This window comes from Nelusetta ayraudi, unplaced genomic scaffold, assembly GCF_046127955.1.
Source record: "Nelusetta ayraudi isolate G7.1 ecotype Tasmania unplaced genomic scaffold, CSIRO-AGI_Nayr_v1 ptg000034l, whole genome shotgun sequence".
NCBI lineage: Eukaryota > Metazoa > Chordata > Actinopteri > Tetraodontiformes > Monacanthidae > Nelusetta > Nelusetta ayraudi.
The window spans coordinates 4495217-4515000 of NW_027466084.1; the positions used below are offsets into that span (position 1 = coordinate 4495217).

General features: G+C 43.8%; 2 protein-coding genes across 3 annotated transcripts in view; both read right to left on the reverse strand.

Moving 5' to 3' along the window:
- prr36b (proline rich 36b) overlaps positions 1–6885 on the reverse strand; it is a 29652-nt gene extending 22767 nt beyond the window's left edge. Inside the window, exon 1 of one of the 2 annotated variants that reach the window (XM_076032598.1) lies at positions 6771–6885. The gene's annotated coding sequence lies outside the window, so the exon portion shown is untranslated. Of the gene's footprint in view, positions 1–4533; positions 4650–6770 lie in introns of those variants that run through there. The other variant, XM_076032596.1, reaches the window with a different exon arrangement.
- A 3895-nt stretch (positions 6886–10780) lies between these two features.
- mcoln1b (mucolipin TRP cation channel 1b) overlaps positions 10781–19784 on the reverse strand; it is a 12943-nt gene continuing 3939 nt past the window's right edge. The window contains exons 5-13 of the mRNA XM_076032622.1: positions 19486–19567; positions 19266–19362; positions 18878–18977; positions 18372–18478; positions 17162–17311; positions 16934–17035; positions 16711–16833; positions 15258–15464; positions 10781–13141 (exon numbers count right to left, since the gene is read on the reverse strand). Coding sequence (XP_075888737.1) covers positions 13010–13141; positions 15258–15464; positions 16711–16833; positions 16934–17035; positions 17162–17311; positions 18372–18478; positions 18878–18977; positions 19266–19362; positions 19486–19567 — 1100 coding nt within the window. The 3' untranslated portion in view covers positions 10781–13009. The remainder of the gene's footprint in view (positions 13142–15257; positions 15465–16710; positions 16834–16933; positions 17036–17161; positions 17312–18371; positions 18479–18877; positions 18978–19265; positions 19363–19485; positions 19568–19784) is intronic.

The following is a 19784-nucleotide window of genomic DNA, read 5'->3' on the forward strand; positions in this document are numbered from 1 at the left end:
CCACTTGGCCTAGCCTTTAGCCTGGGGGTAACAAGGCGCTAATTTATTAATATGCCAAGAGGATAATTAGCACGCTTAACCCTCTCAAACTCACAAGTGATAGTTAAGACCGGGACAAAAGGGGTGCTGATGCTAACAGGCAGTCTGTTAAATCAAGCTGGGCCTTTTGCGGTACACCGGCTACTTTGTCAAGTGATGCTAATGCAGGGCACACATTCTCTAGACAACAGTGACCAAAGGTCAGGAAACCAACTCTGTCCAATGGACAAACAAAGGCCTCCTCGGCCCCTCGCTGTGGGCAGGAGGCCAAGGGAGCAGCGGAGAGTCAAGCGGGGAGAGGAACTGAGTCTGATCGACCAAATTCTTCAGACGCAGTACCTCGGACTTGTTTGTCACAACTTCAAGGCACATTCTTGAAGCACGACTTTGTTCATTTCAATGTAGCCACCATTTGATTTGACCATAGGGACATACATACGCATACATGTGGTGAGTAGATGAGCGGACCGGTTGGAGATAATAGCGAGGGAACAGTGACTCCAATAACTAGAACCAAGGTATGCAGAATAAACTATTGAAGCATTATACACTCAGCAGCCACTTTCACAGGCACCCAGCAGTGTGTCTGAGAGGGTTCTGAGTCGTCCAGGTCCTCAAAGTCCTGAACGGGGGTCACCAACCGTTTTGAACCTAAGAGCTGCTTCACGGGTACTGAGTCATCCGTAGTACCCAAGAAAGTGGCCGGTGACGGTAACTCGCAGTTCAAAACTAGCAATTATTCTGGTGCCTCTGCGCTTTGTTTCTCTCCCCTCCACACAACTGGACCAAGCAGAGAAACTGAGGCACTCCGATCGGTTGTACTGGTACTCTTCAACTTGTCATTACAGTGTCTGGAGGGCCCAAGCTAGGAGGTACACTGACTACTTCAACAACACAACACAGCATGGCTGCTTGTATGTGAACACTGGAGTAAAACTGTACATAATCCACGTCATTCATTTCAGCTGCACTGATGACACAGCGATGCTTATGCTTGTCGGAGCTGTCAATAGCACTGGCCGGTGGCATTAGCTTGAGAAGGCAGCACATTGTGGGAATTGGCTGCCTATTTAGAACAGATCTGATGGACTGGAACACATTGGAACAAATTGATAACTCCACCAACTTGGGTATCACTAAGAGATTATTAAATATTAAATATCAAACATCTCTCACTGCCTCTCTTCATCGTCAAATGCAACCCAGCAAGGGGTGGTGGGGGGGAGCGTGGCCTGGGGTCGGGGGTGGGGGGGTGGGGGGCAGGGGTCGCCCCAAAGGGTGGAAAATGCCAATACACCCCTGAGTTTGTGTGTGCATTGTTTGCTTGGCGTCGCCATCTCCTCTCTTATCAAACCCCTGAGCTGAAGCTCAAACCTTCCCATGGAGCTTCAAGGCTGGAAGAAACTCAGCCCCCCTGGGGAACAGCAGATTAACACATGACAGAGCCTGTTAACCCTGCACAAAGAGAGATGCTAATCTTGCTCCGTTGGCCACAGTCGTCCTTCGATGCTACACATACGCGTGCGCGCGCGCGCGGGCGCTCACACACACACACACACACACACACACACACACACACACACACACACACACACACACACACAGCTACAGGAGGAGAAGGAGGGAAAGAGCGACAGAGAAGCTCAAGAAAGACAAGAGAAATGCGAGAGAGAGACAGGGAGAGAGAGAATGGAGGCGGCACCATGTCCCAGAAAGTAGACAATACTGTGGTTTGAGGGGGGGTCATGGATATGTTCATCAAGCCCAGACAATACGGGCACAGACAGACAGACAGAAAGACAGACAGACAGACAGCGGGAACCAACATTCCCCACCGGTGAGACCCACTGCTGTCTAGCTTAGTCCACTGCCTGCAGCAGGCACAACCAGCTGAGCGGCACAAAGTTCAACAATGTGGATATTGATCCAACACGAGAAAGCAGGATAAGAGTTGGACGTTTACCTCCAAGCTAAGACAAGAAGACAAGAAGACAAGAAGCGCCCAGCGAGGCGAGCTCCTCTGATTCAGAATCAGTTCTGGGGGATGAGAGAGATGACGGCGACGGGGGTTGAAGAAGCAACAATTGAAAAGAGGACGGGGGGGGGAGGGAAGCGAGCGGCGAGTGGGAAGCAGCAGGCCCCACGTAGAGGCAACAAGTAAATAAAGCTAATTTGTAACTTGATGAGCTGCTGGAGCGGCTCCACAATGGGCCGTCTGCCCACAAACAAGCTTCTCTCTGGCAGCAAATGAGATCAGGGCCGGCCCCGGACCAGCTGGTGGCTCGGATCAATGACCGCAGATAGGGTATATACATGAGGAGGTGGTGGAGGAGGAGGCGGAGGTTGGAGGAGGAGGTGGAGGTGGGAGGAGGAGGAGGCAGGATCCAGGCACCTGGACAGGATGGACAGGAACAAAACAGCAGGGCTTCCATGTTGTGGGGGGGCTGGCAGCGTGCACTCAAGGTGCAAGTGGAACAACCCGGTGCATAAGAGGATTATGTGCTCCTGTTGAAAGTGGAACAAGGCACGTTCCAGATGGGATCTGTTCCCACTGGCTGGGTTGATCAAATCAGCGTCCACTAAATCCAGCTCGCCCATCCATACCTTCTAAATGACAGACTTTTTTTTTTTTTTTTTTTTACAGAAACCATTATCTGTATAAAGCACTTGACTGACAAAAACACAATGCTTCTCCATTTAAGTGAAAATAAACTCGGCTGCCATAGTTTTCACTATAGTAGCATGCTAACATCTGATCAAGACACGCACCTTCACCTTCGCTCCTCTTCTTTTCAATCATCAAATCCCCTCATAAAGTGACGGGCATGAAGGACGTTTAATCCACTCACTGCTACGCCGAAGGCAGACAATATTAAGTCGGAGACATAAACGCGACCATATGGGCAGCAGATATGAATTTCTGGAGCGGCGAAGCCACTTTTGAGTCGTAGCAGAAGTGTCACGGCTCCGCTAGCGATCTTAACAGGACGAGGAAACGCGGGACCGACTGCAGTTGAAAAGGCCGTTTTCAAATATCCTGACGTTGACGGGCTCCCGCGACAAACTACCAAAGCAGAGAGATACTAAAGAGCGCGAGCCATTCTTCTCAGCGACAAGAGGCCGATGGTGGACTTTGACGGTGTGTTGTATCGCTGACTCGCGGATTCTTAATCACACGCGGCTACAAACCTCCGATGAGTTTGTTTGCTTGCAACATTTTTTTTTTCACATAAAAATAAAAACGATATATTTGAAATAAATCCCCCCCCCCCCCCCCCCCAAAAAAAAATAAAATTCTAAAACATTTTTTTTTAGCCCAAATCATTCAGCCCGACTAACAAGTCACTGGGGGAAATAATACTTTGGCATTTTCCAACTCCGCGGCGCTGCCTTTCTCAACAGCCGTAAGAGACGCGACGCTGTTATTAAAACCTCTTGTCCAATATCCACGGGAACTCAGAGGACTCAAACGCTGCAGCAAATCACTGCAGCTGCTGGCGAAGAGGGCAAAAGAAAAAAAAAAAAAAAAAAAAAAAAAAAAAAATCACGGCGGCAGTTGTCAGCGGCAAATGTGACGACCCAAATAGCAAGAGGCACCGGCGCCGTTCGCCACCGCCGTTCAGCGTCCTATCAGTTTACCTCAGACGAGGAGACAAACGTCTCTCTTCGTCGTTTTCACGTGCGCAGACCTTCGCTAGCATGATTAGCAGAGGTGCCAGCCAGGAGCTGAGGGCTCCTCAGGGGGCGCCACCTCCCCGTCGCCGGTCCCTGGGTGGTGAGCACACTGGGAAAGTTCTGCCTCACTCACATTCTGCATGCTTGGCCGGAGGTAGGCAAGCGCATCTTTGAAGTGAAATCATTCCAACTTGGAAACTATTCTTCAACCGCAGCCCGTCGGCCGTTTTTGCTGTTAAAACGCTCCCCCCCCCCCCCCCCCGGTGGGTTAGCAACAGGTTGAGGTTTTTCTTTTTTCCGCTCGTACGAAACATTCGGGTCGTCAACATTTTTGTTCATATTTGCCAAGCCACGGAAAAGAGCCACGGAAAAGAGCCTCGAAAGGCGCACTTAGCGCGACCAGCCCGTTTAACTGCCGCGCCACAGAAACACTTTGCGGAGCGTTTGAGGAACCACTCGTCGGCTCTGATTACGTACGCGCCAGTCCCACTGGCAACCGCCAGGGTCAGACGTCGGGCCCTGCATTTCCCCCCTACGGGATCCCAGGAACGCTCCATGCTTGGAACGTTGCAAGACGTTATGGCGTCATTTTGATGAGACAATCTGAGAGAGCGGACCTCCGGAAGATGATGAGTCTATCGCCTCTTTTCACCGTCACTTCCTCCAGCCGCGAGGACGTTTCATTGGCTGACGGCACCTCAGCCCATTTGGGAACAAACAGCGAATGAAACCCCCCGCCTTTCACATCCGCTTTCACCACAGTGGCATGAATACATAATGTTGAAGATTAAGGAAAACGAGTGTCGGGTGGAGTCCTACCTAAAGTTAATGGAAGACTACTTGAGTGCCCGAGTCCAGGTTTCAAAATAAAATGATAAGTCACCGGAAACGAAGACCGACAGACTTGGGCAAACTTGCACTTTTTTTTACTTTTACTTCGGCAGCGGTCGGACACCAAAATATAGCACGTTTGTCGTTGCTTTGATCTTGAATTTAATCCCCTTTTTTCCTTTGACGAGTGACTTTTAACTGGGATGAATGTGTTTTCTTCCAAGAGCACAAAGCTTTGATCTGCAGCTCCTGCTCTTTTTATTCTTCTTTGAGATAAAGCAGCAGCCGTCATTCAAAGCACTGTGACATATGAAAGAAGGAATTTCATTTTTTTTTTTTTGTAAATTCACTTTTTACTCCCGCCAGCATTATATTATATTATATATATAATATATTATATTATATATATATACACACACACATAGATAGTATTACATATATGTTGTGTGTGTGTGTAAAGTATTTGTTTTCAGATGGTTCACATGGCAGCAGAATGTAGTTCTGCACCGACATCATCACTGCTAAATAAAAGATGTGTGATTAAAGTCCACGCTCTGACGCTGCAACTGAAAAATGTAGAGTGAGGAGAAATGGTTGCCCGGTGCTGTAGCAACGCTCAGTGCCGGATACTGCTGAACCACATGCATGAGTGGTAAGAAAGAAATAAAGGAAATCTCAGGAAAGCGGCCATCAAGGTTTAGATGTCACAATAAATCTGATGTGAGGATTTGTTAACGGTCAAAATGCACCATTCTGTCGCCTGTAAGGGCTCATGTAATTAATAATAATAGAGTTGTTATGAAGCGTTCATCATGCACAGTTATGCACACCGCAGCCGCACCATTGGGTCAGTTGACCACGTTTTTCATCATCATCATCATCATCACCATCATCATCTTCATCATCATCATCATCTTCATCATCTTCATCATCATCATCTTAAACAGCGGTCATTTCCGCATTAACTTCTGTTCATTTCATTTTGACCCAGGAGTGACGCCACCTACTGGGCTTCTCATACAAAAGGCTTTCTCATTGTCCTCCTTTCCGCCTGGGGATATTTGTCCACTCTCAAGTCTTTCGCTCCTTTCACTATTTACGTAAAATGATTTATTTAAAAAAAAAAATAAAATAAAATGTATATATAAACAAAATTCTCACTTTAACAGCTCGCCTCGCAAGCGTGCGAAACCCACGTTTCATGGCCGCCCAGCTCAGGCGGAAACTTGAATTAGTATCGCCGGTGGAAGAATTAACATTAAAAATTGATGACCCAGTATTTTCGGTGGGATCCGCTCGTTAGGGGATAGTACCGAAGTATTTGCAACAACGCTGAGTAATAATAATAATTTAAAAAAAAAATAAAATAAGTGAGAGATGAGGCGGCTTTCACGACCGCAGTCAGAACAATGGGGCATCCGCGATGGAGGATAGACAAGGAGGGCTGTTCATAGGAGGGAATTAGGAGGAGGGGGGAAAGACAGAGGAGCAGACTCATAATGCGCTCTCAATCAATGAATGCCGAATGTTTGTATGGAATATTAAAATGAATATGTCTGTCTTTTCCGGGGGGGTGGGGTGTCTTACAGTCCTAACAGGTCTGTCGAGCACTCCCAGCTCCCTCCATCCTGCCACCGCCCCATCAGCCTCCTAGCAGCACCAGCCCGAACCAGACCATGAATAAAGCATGACGTGACAGAACGGAGGAACAAAACACAAGTATAAAGATAAAGATTTTTACCTTTTTTTTTTCTTTTTTTTCTTTTTTTTTTTTACTTTCATTACGTCCACAAAGGGAAAGCCACTGAAATAATAGCTTCAGATGTGCACAATTTCGGAAGCAAGCAAGTGCGAGTCTAACTAGAGGAGCAGGAATTCAGTGACAGACTGCGAACACAAGGTCAATCTTAAAAAAAAAAAAAGGAAAAAAAAGGCCCTGCGAATAAATATGGAAAAAGAAACGACAAGTTTGCGCTAGCTTGAGGGCGAAACACCGTGTCCTTACTTACCAGTCGGCGGAGCAGCGAGCTAGCAAAAAAAAAAAAAAAAAGATCCTGGCCAGCTACGCCCAGTGAGTGAGTGAGTGAGTGAGTGAGTGAGTAGTCCGCCCCGGCACAATCCTCCCAAGTCGGCCTGGAAAAATGTGTGAGAACGCGGGTAAGAAAGGAAACCGGCGAACACGGAATGAAGAACAATGGCGGTGGTGGAGGAGAAGCGGGTGAGACCTCGGCGAGACGACACGCCGCAAACTTCTTGACGTGGAGGAGCCGCGTATCTCAAGTGATGCGGGTTCCCTGGGAGGAAGAAAGGAGGAGAATGACGCGATCGCCCTCCCAAATACACACGCACGGCGGCGGACCGGCGCGCGCGCGCACACACACACACACACACACACACACACATACGTACACACGCGCACAGACGGGGCTGGACTGGCGGAGGAGAGAGAGGATGCTGCTGCGTTCGCGTGCCACCTAAAACGTCGAAATTAGCATCATTTTTTTACGTTGTCTCAGCGCCAAAACGACCGCCTAGTTGTGTTTTACGTGCAGCAAAAAGGGCTCAGACTCACTGCGGTTTGATCGACGAAGGTAGCGAATGTAGCAAGGCTTAAATGAAAAACGTTAGTTAGTCTGAAACATTAAAAAAAAAAAAAAAAAAAAACTATTTTGGTTGAGTTTGTGAAGCACTCTTCTGATAGGGTGAGCCTTGAATTAGTATTCCGCACAGGTTGCATTTACTAGGTGGTAACACCGGGGGGTGTGGGGGGTTTTCAGAGGTACCTTTGATTTCAGTCAGATTCACACATGGGAAGATATGTGGATGTGTCCTTGAATGCGTCGTTCACTGAAACAGCGCGCCATGGTGAAATTGAAAGGGGTGAATAGCGAATAAGGGCAACTCTCCTTTCTCCCGGCCAAGCCAATCACATCCCAGACTGAGGGATTATTCAAATTTAGGATGATGTCACCCCTCGCAACTCACGCTGGTCTATCACCCCGGTTTCCTCCTGTTTGTCTGTTACCCTCCCTCCCTCCCAGGCCCCTGACCCCCTCCGGCCCCCCATCTTTTCTCCCCTCTTCAAACCTTTTTCTTCTTTTCACCATGCACGGCTGCACACACACATACTGAGATGGCGCATTAGCGCTGCCGCGTCACATGCATCAAGTTGCCTGCGTTATTATTTGTCTCTATTGTGACCGGTGCAACCAATTCTTCACAAGCTGTAATCACAGACCTGTTGATGTTCAAATAAAAATATGAAAACTAGTCAAAGCTTTTAAATATAATTCTTTTTTTTTTTTTTAAACAATTTGGAATATGGCTGGATTTGATTTTAAGATAGAAATTAGTTCCTAGAGAACATGGAGCAGTTTTGCAAACTCAGTGTGAATGTCAGCTTTTCCCCCTGACTTAGTTTTTTTTTTTTTCCTTCTTCTATCAAAGACACTGTGGGTGGGCGTGCAATTTATCTGTGTGTATATCTGGTGCTCAGCTCAGAGTCGCCTGCCCTGCTTGGCATGAGCCTCTGCCTTTGTGCGCAGCTCTGTTTCAGTTGGGCTTCTTTTCATGTCCAGCACGTGGTGCACTCCGCTGTCTCCTAATGACGGAGTGAGAGAGAGAGAGAGAGAGAGAGAGAGAGAGAGAGAGAGAGAATTTTCTGACCCGTGCTGCACATCCTGTTGCTCAGCAATAAAATGTGTATTAAAACTTTGAAAATCTTAACCGCACTTGACTCCACTTCAGACTATTTCTATTATTTGTCTTCTCTGTATCTTGGCAGATTTGCAATGGGGATTGATGTGAAGACCAAGCACGGAATGGAGCTGAGCTAAAGTAGGTCCACTTTAGTTCATTCTGAGTTATATTTAGAGAACCTGGCGAGGGGCAATATTAAATGTAAACAAATAGGTCGTTTTGATAATAAATAAATAAATAAATAAATAAATAAATAAAAGACCATGTGGCCATTTGGATTATGTCATGATTTCATTGTGTGCATTTGAGGGAATGCATGCAGGTGTGTGTGCACAAACAAAAAGAACAACCGTGGAAGGGGACTGGGAGCAGTGAGGGGAGAGGAGGGTGGGGACTGGGACCGGTCTAATGCCAGTGTGGTTGGATGTTGACGGACGTGTTGGCAGCGGCGAGCGGGGCCTAACAAAGAGAGGAAGGTGCTTCTCGCAACAGGCAGGGAGCAGCGACAGGAAGGGGCCGGGCTGTGTACCCCACCACTGTACACTCCATTGGCTGCTTATCGCATTGTTTGATCCCTTCTACCCACAACCCAGTGAGACTTGCTTTAGCACACGAACGAGGACGCTCATTTTTTTTTTGCCGTCTGTTTTTATTTTGTGACAAGGCCAATCAAAATCATTCCAAACGGTAGCAGATAACGGTCACGCCATGTTTTTCCCCCAGTGTTCCTTGTTCTGAATCTCCTGCTGGTACGCCAGACAGCTGCTAGGACACACCCAACACAACAGAGCCGGCGGATGGAATGAAAAGATGAAACCTTTCCTAATAGAGCTCGCTGCGATTTGATGTGCCTGTGTTTGTTCAGTATTATATTTGTTATTGAGAAATACAATGTGGTTTTAAACGCCTGGGTGTGTTTAGATGACACGGTGGGTATTTAACTGCCCTTTGCATGGAACTGAAAACTGGACTCTGCTGAGGACAAAATGTGCAGCCGAGGCCATTTTTACACGTGCGACGTTACCGCTCGCTGACAAAGCAGAGACGACAATAGAAGAAAATCCTGAAGACTTTGAACACGTTTAATGTCTTGCATGTATTTTGCAGTCATTTTACAAATACAATGATGGTGATGGTGAGAAAATAGATAGAAATTGTGTCCATTCTGAGCGAGGTCTTAGGGTGTTGTTTTTTTTAAGCAGTATCGTCATGGGGAAAACAATTAACCAGGACGGGAAACCGACAGACACGTTTTAAGCTGAAACCAGAGAGTGTGCTGAAGGCGCAGGCCAGCTCCTGTCACTCTCCGTCTGGACCTGGTAGCAGCCTCAAGTAAATAATGCATGCAGGTACAAAGGAAAATAGACAGATGTGCTATTCCAGTAAATTATAGCCATTAGTGTTCACATATTTGTTCAGATCTTGCAGTATGACTTCATCCTGCTAACGAAGGCCGCCTTTAATTTTAAGGGTCAGAAATATCAAATATGGTTTTAGCTTTTCTAAATGGGATAAAAAAAACCTTCAATTTCCACCCATTTCTCTCGCATTCATTTCTACATTTTTTCCTCTAAAGTATCTGTTTTACTGCCTTCTGTTGTATTTATTCTGGACTGTGTTCCTGCAGCGCACTGGCTGCAGACAGTCTCCCTCTTGTGGTGGTGGTGGACTATGATGACTCAGTACTGTGTGGCTGGTGCTACTTGAAAGTCAAAAGGTGCACAATATAAAGGATGACCACAAAAATATCTTTTTTTATTTTATTTTTTTCAAATGATTGAACTGGATTGTCCTTTTTTAAAGTCAGATTTCTGACTGAAGTAAATGTACCAGACCAGAAAAAAAAAATGTACCTGGCATGTTTTACTCTTGCTTTTCAGGCAGTAATGCAACATGGTCTGCATAGACATCCATCCATTCATCTTCAATACCGCTTCCTCCTGCACTCAGGGTCGCAGGGGTCAGCTGGAGCCTATCCCAGCTGTCATCGGGTGAAGGCAGTGTGTCCATATAAGCAAATTCATTCATTCATTCGGAAAATACTTAAAAACCCTACAGACCCAAACATGCCAAATTTGTTCTCCACATTTGACCCATCCTCTGAGGGGGAAGTGAGGCGAGAATCACTGGCTGACCTAAGATCAGTTTCTTCACCGACCTCAAAATATCAAAATGGAAACAGCTGTTTTAAAGTCTTTTTAAAGACCCAGATTGTCGCCTCTTTTCAAAATTAGTCAAGAGTAAACTGGACAGAACCTAAATGCTGGAACATCGAAAATATATGTTCCCCCCCCCCGAAAGGCATGACATTCTTCCTTAACTTCGTCTTACATATCATAGTCCATTGCTGATGCTAACTAGGTCCTCCAGTAAATATGCCCACCATTGAAGCTTCTCATACAACTGACAGTAGAGGAACAGAACTTACAGACATTGTGGAAAATGGACCACTGCTTAGCGGCGAATCATAAAATGCTGAACCTTGGGGTGAAGTGTTTTTTGTGTATAATGCATATTTCATTAACACGAGGCAAAACGCTGTAAAAAGTTTATACACAATGTCTCAATCTTTGACAACATTGCAAGAAAAAGATCACAAGGTGGCAATACACAAGTCTGGGTGGTTGATCTGAACATCACTGTAAAAAAAACAAACAACAACCTGAAAATGAAAAAATGTAATCTATACAACATACTGAGAAGCATTCTTTTTAGATATTGCAAACATTAACAAAAATAAGTCATGAAATAAATTAAAAAAGACTTTGACAAATATAAACAACTGAACAAAATATTAAACTTCACTGATGTAACAAATAAAATTAAAAAAAAATCCCTACCCTGTTACGTCAGGGGACATTATTAACATCATTGTTATGGATGTGTTCCATGCACTGTACATCACCCTATACTGCCTTGACGAATGTGGCTTTCAATTAAGGTACAGCAGTTACAGTACAGTTTCATAAAGTGCAACTAAACAGAATTAAACGCTGTGTCTGTCTGGGTCTTCAGTCGTCAACTAGGAGACAGGAATTGGTTATTGGTTAAACTCAGAGTACTTAAAGTGATTAATAATGAAGTGCTGGGGTTAGCAAATAACATGTTAACATGTTAGCCAACATGTCAACATGTCAACATGTTAGTCAACATGTTAAAAAGTCCCTTAAGTCCTTAAATTAATTTTGTGTAGTTAGCTGTGTTTTAATATCCAACTTAGCCGATCAGGAAACAAGTCAACAAATCACCTTGTTCACAAGGTTTTAATGCCTGAGGATTTGAGACTGACTCATGAAACAACTACGAAAATACAGCCACTAGTCAAAACAGCTGACTTTGACTGAATCCCCCCCCCCCCTTTCTTACTTTCCGATTTTTATCCTTAAAATGTGTTGTGCAAATGTTCCCTTTTTGATGGATGGTGGGGGGGGAGAAAAAACACACACACCTAACAGACACTTTTGTTTTCATCCAAAATTCTGAGTGTGGTAACATTGCTTTGCTAAGTTCAAAATGAGAATACATGATTTCTCCAATCTGGTTTCGTTTCACCCGTTTGCCGTTTGTTACACAGTTTAAATAAAAGAAAAACTATGTGAAGAGTTCAACGTTCTTCCCGGAATTAGTGAAAGACTTGCACATTGGGCTTAGTGAGTGGTGGTGTAAACAGAACCTCCCTGCGTAAAATCACATTCTGGTAAAGTGACAGCGGCAACAGTGAACGGTGAGAAGGCAAGTGGATGGAGGTGGAGTTCCAGTTTGCCAAATGTCAGCTACTTTTAGTATATTGACAAAATCTATCTAATCTATCAGATGAATAGCAGATTCACCACACCACTGAAACAGTCAGGTCAGAAAACAGAACTAGTGATTTCTTTTCACTGCTTATCCTGCACTCAGAGTTGAAGGGGTGCTGGAAACTGGCCCGGCTAACTTATATGCATTAGAGTTAATGCAAAGACACTAATTGTGGTACTTGTTTGTTTTGAAGGCCGCATGCAGCCTTCTAAAAGGCTCTTTTAAACTAAGCAGTTAATTGGCCTCGCCTTTTAGTGCTTCAGCCCTCCTGGCTCTTTACTAGATGAACGGCTCATACATATTGATGACTGGCTGCTTGGCTGCTGGGCGCATTCTACCAAGTGTAGCCACCGAGGTCTGAATGGATTGGAAAGTCCAAAAGGAAAATGAAAGTGCAGCAGCATCAGTGATTCTATGACATGGAGAGAGGCGAACGTGCATGTACAGCATTTTGAATGTGCCTCTTCCCATTGAGTACATGTATCGCAGGCAACACAATAGCTACAATGACGTTAAAAACACGTTAGTGGGTCATTCAAGTCAAATCCTTGAGTCCATTTTACAACTTCCCATTTAAGGCCGTGTCCACGGTCCACAGCAGTGCACGTGTTGACCAACATAATGGTTCCGGTCCACGCGGCCCTGTCAATCTAACGCTATGGAAAGAGACAATACATACAATGCATAATTCATACAGTACAAAAGCTGAAGCAGGTAATTGGGCTTGTGGTTGCTTGTGTGTGCAAATCCTTCTGCCACTCAAGCACTAACTGAAACGCTCAGCGCCGCCAGCCTTTTTTCATCCAAGGTCAGTTTTGCAGACTCGCAAGGCAATTATTTCACTTTGCTGCTGGAGCCAGGCTCTCCTGGCCAGCTAGAGGAGAAGCACATGAAAAGGACGAGCAAACAAATAAATACACACTCCTCCGCTGAGCATGCACTTGTTCCCACTTCCTGGTCCTCCTGGTCAGTGGCAGCAGCACAGGAAGGAGCACGATGAGCCCTCAGGGCCGCGGAACTTGCCTGAGCTGGGCGAGTCGGTGCACTGTGCGATGAATACGTGCAGGTCGGAGATGCGCGACTGCTCCTGAGTTTGGGCCTGCAAAGAACGACACGCAGATGAAAATGTTCTCCCCTCACGTTCTGGTCTTAGTGTTTGTCTAAAGAGAAAATTTGCATCGAGCACAAAGGCAACAATTCCGTTGGTTCTTTGCGGTTGTGCGCTTTGCGTTTCTTAAACGTCCAGTGTGTAATATTTGGCTTGATTTATGATTTCTATATTGGTAAACGCTTAACATACTGCCCATAATTAGATTAATAAAAGTGTTTACTGTCAGTAAAATTAAACTCATCTGGTTTTCCTACCCCTAGAACAGTATTAATATATATCACAATATCCACAGCTCAATCAGGCTCTTGCTTCCAGTTAGCTTTCAGATTCAGATCCAGATTCCTTTTATTTGCCATTGTGTAAAACACATTGGAATTTGCTTCGGCAATGACATGAGTGCATTTCAGTTCTTTTTTTCACATATATCAACTGACAAGACATACAACACAGCACAATGAAGAAATAAACAAATAAACATGTATATATATATATAATAATATATATATCTTTACTGTAAGAAGGCTCACAGGACACGTGCGCAAAACTTAGAACACAACACACTTCAATGCCATAGCAGCCCTGGACGGCGCCATCTTGTGACTGGACTCAGCTACCATCTTGCACCACCATACAGTATTTCTGAAGAAGCCTGCTGTGGACAATCCAGCTGCCCGAGAGTGCATTTGGTATTTAGGGTGAACGAAGAAGAACAAGGTGGACGAGGCATTGAGGTTGGGGAGCGCAGGCCACCGTAGTTCACTGGCAAGCTCAGGAGGTGAAAGACGCTGCAATCTCAAATATAACTACTTGATGTTGCCGTTTCTTCTTCAAAATCTCCAAATATTACACATTGGACCTTTAATGTGTGCGTGTGTCAAGAGTCTAGTGAGCAGCGCCCACCAGCAGAAACCAGCTACCGATTGCAGGCAATCTAGTTCAAAATCTTGGAAGTCAAAAGACCTCCATCAAATCATCACCGTGTGGGCAGGTAACCACTTGATTTGAGCAGTAAATATTATAAATGAAATAAACATTATAGATAGGCCTGCATATAGAGACGGCAGCCCTTATGGCCCTGTCTGACTGGCTGCAAGTCGGTGGCTGGGCTGAAGCACTGGTGCAAGCAGAGAGCAGCAGGCATTGCTGGCTCCCGCAAAACCCAGATAAGCTCCATTATTTGTCGTAACAAAACTTTTCCTCCTTTAAAAAGGTCCCTCTTAAAATGTCTGTGAACGTGAAACAGCAGCTACATGGTTGGCAAAGCATCCAATGCCCATAAACACATTTTTTTCGGTGGCTGCCACAGTCTTCGTGTTGAAAATGTGCGACAGCAAACACGCACAACCATTCATTAGTTTTAGGGTCACCTGCTCATTTGAGCATTAAACCTGGAAACATTTTAGTGTTTATTGGAAACCATTTCCACCGTATAATTAAAAGTGACTGAAAGAATTCCAAGTCTGCAAAACTCCGCGTGGACACACTAACACTGGCAAGCTCAGGAGAGGGAGAGAGGGTGAAAGACGCTGCAAAGACACTGCTTTGTTAACTATGCTATGGTTTAGCACAACACAACTAAGTGTGATTATAATACAAAGCTTTGTGTTAGAAATGTGTACATATTTTACAGCAATTTTAAATAATTCAACTTGCGTAACGATGGCTGCATATTGCACACTAGATATTCATTCTCTGAAATCACATTCAGTAAGACATTCGAGGCAAGAACTGTCAAAGCCATCCCATTATGTGTTCAGCACATCCTGCACTAATAACGTTCTTAGAGCATTCCACTAGATTATTTCATGAAGCTGCTTATACTGGAGTTCAATGTAGACATGAGTCAGTAACCCCAAACCTTTTGAACATGTGTATGTATATTCAGCAAAGATAAGACCAAGCGTGGTGCACACAAAACAGCTATCAATATTAGCATGTGATGAAAATTAGCAGTCTGCTAATGTCTTACTGCAACATTTATTTTTCTCTCTCTCTCTCTCATACACACACACATAAAATGCTGCTGAATAAAAAATGAATTTCACAAGATAAAATATAGCATATACTGTATATGTGCCAGAAGCAGAACTGATTGAGAGCATACCGTGATCGTGTCGTAGGCTCCGGTGATGAGTGCGATGAAAAGGGACAGCACCATGTAGATGAAGAGCGAGATGAAGGTGTAAAGGTAGACTTGGCTGAAGATCCACACCAGTGTCCCACTTTGTTCCATCTCAGAAAATGTCACAAACATGTCGTCGCCGTTTATCAAAGAGAAGAGGCACTCCGACACCATGGACAAGGAGCGGAACTGTGGACCAAGACATTTCCGTGAAAGCCAGAACGAGAAGAATGTAGAACTTGAAGAGGCAACCAATATTGAGGCCTTTGGCATCAGAAACAGATGCCTTGATGATTTCAAGTGCTTGTATACAAGATCTGAAGGTTGGACCGTAGATGGACCACTGAACCTTCTTCACCACAATGGAGTCATACACTGACCACGTTACCACCGTCTCTGGGTTTGATCAGATTTTGAGAAACTTTCTTGTGAGAGAACTGCACCCCGCCCCCCCCCCAAAAAAAAAAAAGTTTTTAGTTTTTCCCCCAATCAGAATAGAATAATGTAATAACTTATTTATAATATATTCATAACTTAGTATATTAGAATGATAATAGAGTGAAGCATGAAGTTTGTTTAATTGCCATTCATTATCATTTCTGCAACTGCATGATGTAGGATTAGCAGTGTGGCGGACACACTGAACATGCTCTACGTTCTTGGATGGATGTTTCTTTATCAGCAGGTAAAAGTCACTGGGAATCCTTTTTTAACATTACTTTGGCAGTTGACGGTTTAATTCAAATATTTCCTGAAATACTGACTTAATTGACTGAAATATTGTTTCAGTCCCGAGCTTAAATATTCAGTACCATCTTCGTGACAGCACTGACAATGTTACATTTTCCTTAGTAATGCTGTGCAGGACTTTGTTAATATATCATCAAATATTGCCAACTAACTCTGAAAGCCAAAGCATTTGTAGTTTTTTGTGTGTGTGTGCGCGCGCGTGTGTGTCTTTTAAAGGCAAACTTTAGTGTTGCTTTTCTGGCTTTGTGTGGTAAAATCATGAGTGAAGGTTAAGTCAAACACAAATTCCTCAGATAAGAGGCACTGAGAAGCAGAGTACACCGGGGTACTTGATACTGAAATTCCATTCAGATGATGAGATGATAGAATTTTATACATGCATACAAGCTTAGCTATATGGAACACTGCTGTTTAACATTCACTACTGCCTGGTAGTGCATAGATCATGTAAGATGTAAGACATGCTTTTAAAAGGGCCAACACCATATTATGCATTTAAATGAGTTCTCCAAATGCAAAAAAAAAAAAAGGTAGAAAATTCCAAAATTACTTAACTTTAACACAATATATTTAATATAAAATATACATATAAATAATGGAGATGCTACAGTATTCACTTGTTCTATCTAAATCTCTTCTTGTTTTTTTATAGGCCTCCGTGACCCGGATGTCGTGTGAGCGTTACCTTGGCGTGATAGGGCCCCAGTACGATCCATCCACAGAAGCAGTATCCCATGTAAATGGCAGCTGCACAGCAGCAGAAGCGGATCACGTTCGGAAATGCGGCTCTGAGCGTCACAATCAAGATCTGCCAGCAAGAAGAGAGACGTGTGTGAAGGACAATAATAATGTGCCTGGATCAAAGAGCAGAAGAGGGAGACGAACACTGGCTCGGTGTATTTTCTTACGTTGTATTTCTGGAAAAAGGAGAGGTAGCGAATGACTCCGACCCACACCAGCAGAGTGGATGTTCCCAGCAGGATTCCACAAATATCGTATGACGACAAGGTCTAGCAACAACAGACAACGAAGGCGAGCTTTATTTTACGCATAGAAAAGAGTGTTGTTTTTTAAAAAAGATTAATTCAATAAAAAAAAAAGAGGCACTGGTATATTGACGTAGAACAGATTCTTGCCTTCGATTCGATCCCAATTTTGATGAAGCTTCCGATGATGGTGAAGGCGTCGCTGATGATGAGCAGGATGTACCAGCCGTTGATGAACTCCAATCTGTCGCCCCAGCTCACGCTGCGGCCGAGCACGTGTTTAAAGTACTGCACGTACTCCTGATGCAGGACAGGGAAGACAAGGAGGGGGAGACATGGCACGTTTCAACTATTACTGCCGGGAGAAAGATCCATCACTGTCTGGGTTTTCTTAGGACAGACTTGTCGGTTTTGACAATTTCAGTGTTGCAATTTGTCTTTAGACCGCGTGCAACAGCAAGATGTTTAAAACAAACAAAATAATAGCGAGAACAAGATGAAACATCGTTACAAAATGAGACAAAAATGAAGAAAAACCCGGAGAAGGCCTGCCCACCCCTCTCTTTCAATGTTGTACTGTGTTTGCTTAAAAAGCATTGGCAGCATTGCCCCCTATGGGCCCAGATCAACAGAACCGACCCCACCTGAGAGGCAACACAGCCCAGACGGAGGCCTTTCTAGCTCAGGCAATGTGTTTTCAAGGAGGATATTCACATTCCTTAGATTGCAGATGGCCTTGTTTAATCTCTTTAATCTGTAAAAAAATAAAGTACACTTCAACTCTAAATCATCTTCTCAACTTGGTTGTTGAGGTCACCTAACAAGACCTGAACATTTTGTCAGGTCATATAGTCCACCAGAATTCATTGACAGGTACACATAATTATCATTGCGTCAGAGAGGTGGGAAAAAAATCATTCTGAACATGTCTTGTCTTGCATAACGTCATCGAGGAAGAGTTTTATAGTGAAGTCAAAGACTATTTGAGATAGGAACAACAGGTTTGCATGCAAAGATGCTGGCCCTTCTTAACACATTAATCAGTCTCCCTAGTAGGAAGTGGGAGGGAAACGGCACAATCTGTTATGGCCAATAAACACATATTTTTTGATAGCATTTTGAAAACTGAGCACAGTGAAAAGTGAGGGCTAAGATGAGTATAAGAAGTTCCTGAATCCCAAACTGGGTTCTACATTTTCAGTTTGATAGAGAACTAAAATTGGCTACAATGTGGGACTTTTAAGAAAAACTATCATTTCCTCTTTGTTGAATGACATGGACAACCAGTGCGAGAGAAGTGGTTGGAAAAATCAATAACAACCACGGTCAATAGAGAGCAACACATGATGTGAAGCCTTACGTGCTGCAGGAGGACACCTCTGAAGATGGAGCGGCCACAGAGCAGCAGGGACAGCAGACACACCAGAGCCACCAGGACGTCGAAGAACTCCCGGGCATAGCTCTCACCTGACGGAACACCAGCCAGAGGTCAGAGGTCAGAGGACATTGTTAAGCAAGCTTAGAACAGAACAGAACAGAACAGAACAGAACGGAATGGAATGGAATGTTTTTATTTATCCCACAGTGGTGAAATTTACATTATTAAAGCATGTAGTGCAATCGAGAAGAAAAAATATATATGAATAAAAAAGAAATAAGGAAATAAAATAAAATAAAGTATAGGGTAAGAAAGACAGGAAAATCAATTATTCATTCATTCATTCATTCATCTATATGGACAATTATTCACATTATATTTAAGTATAAATAAGTGTTTTATTGCACCTTTATGAAATGTTAGTGATTGAGAAAGAAATCTTCGCAAATCATAAATCCTCTACTGCTCATGGACCGCTGCTCACTCACCATGACCGTACACATTGGGGTCTTTACACTCTTTAATAGAGGCATCGTTCTTCAGACTGATCTTCACTTTTCCACTGTGAGCTTTATTATCCATGACGATCTGGCAGGGGCAGATTTAATACACAACCTCAGAGAAGAAAAACTGCCTCGGACAAATGATCACGATATCTGTCATTGAACTAATTCTAATGAAGGTCAACGAGGTCAGGCTTCATAGCACACCTGGCTAATATGAGCTGATCAATGATTGTATTTAGCATTCCAGATAGATAGATAGATAGATAGATAGACTTTATTGATCTCCAGGAGAAATTCGCTTTACCCCCTTATGACACATATCATGAAATCACATTTCTTTTTAATAAAGACATCAAAGAATGAAACTTACCGTGATGGCAAAAGTGTAGCAGTCGGGGATCTCATTGTTTATGATGGTCTGAATGTTGATGGCTTTCAGCTGGAAGTCAATGGTAACGTTGATAAGCCTGGATAAAGATATATATTTATCTATATTTATAAACAATACAACATCCATCATGTCAATGTAAGTTAAAACACAATGTCTGTCCTTTGACCCAAAAAACAAAACAAAAAACAGAACATCTGACTTGTGAAACTTGAGGGTGAAATTCATGTAGTCACTGTTTCCAGAGGGAGGAATCTGAGCTGGTGGGTTCAGTCCAATACAATCTGCAAAGTAATGGGAAAAAAAAGGCAGAAGAGCAACTCTGAGAAAAGCAAATACAGATGTCTTAAAACCAGGCAAATGCATTTTTACTGTTTTTTTTCAGAATCACGAGTTAGGCAATGCTTTCGCAAATATTTACAGCCGATTTAAGCATTTAAGGGCTATCCTGGATGGGATTACGAAAAACTACAGCATGGAAACAAACACTAGAGCGGTTTC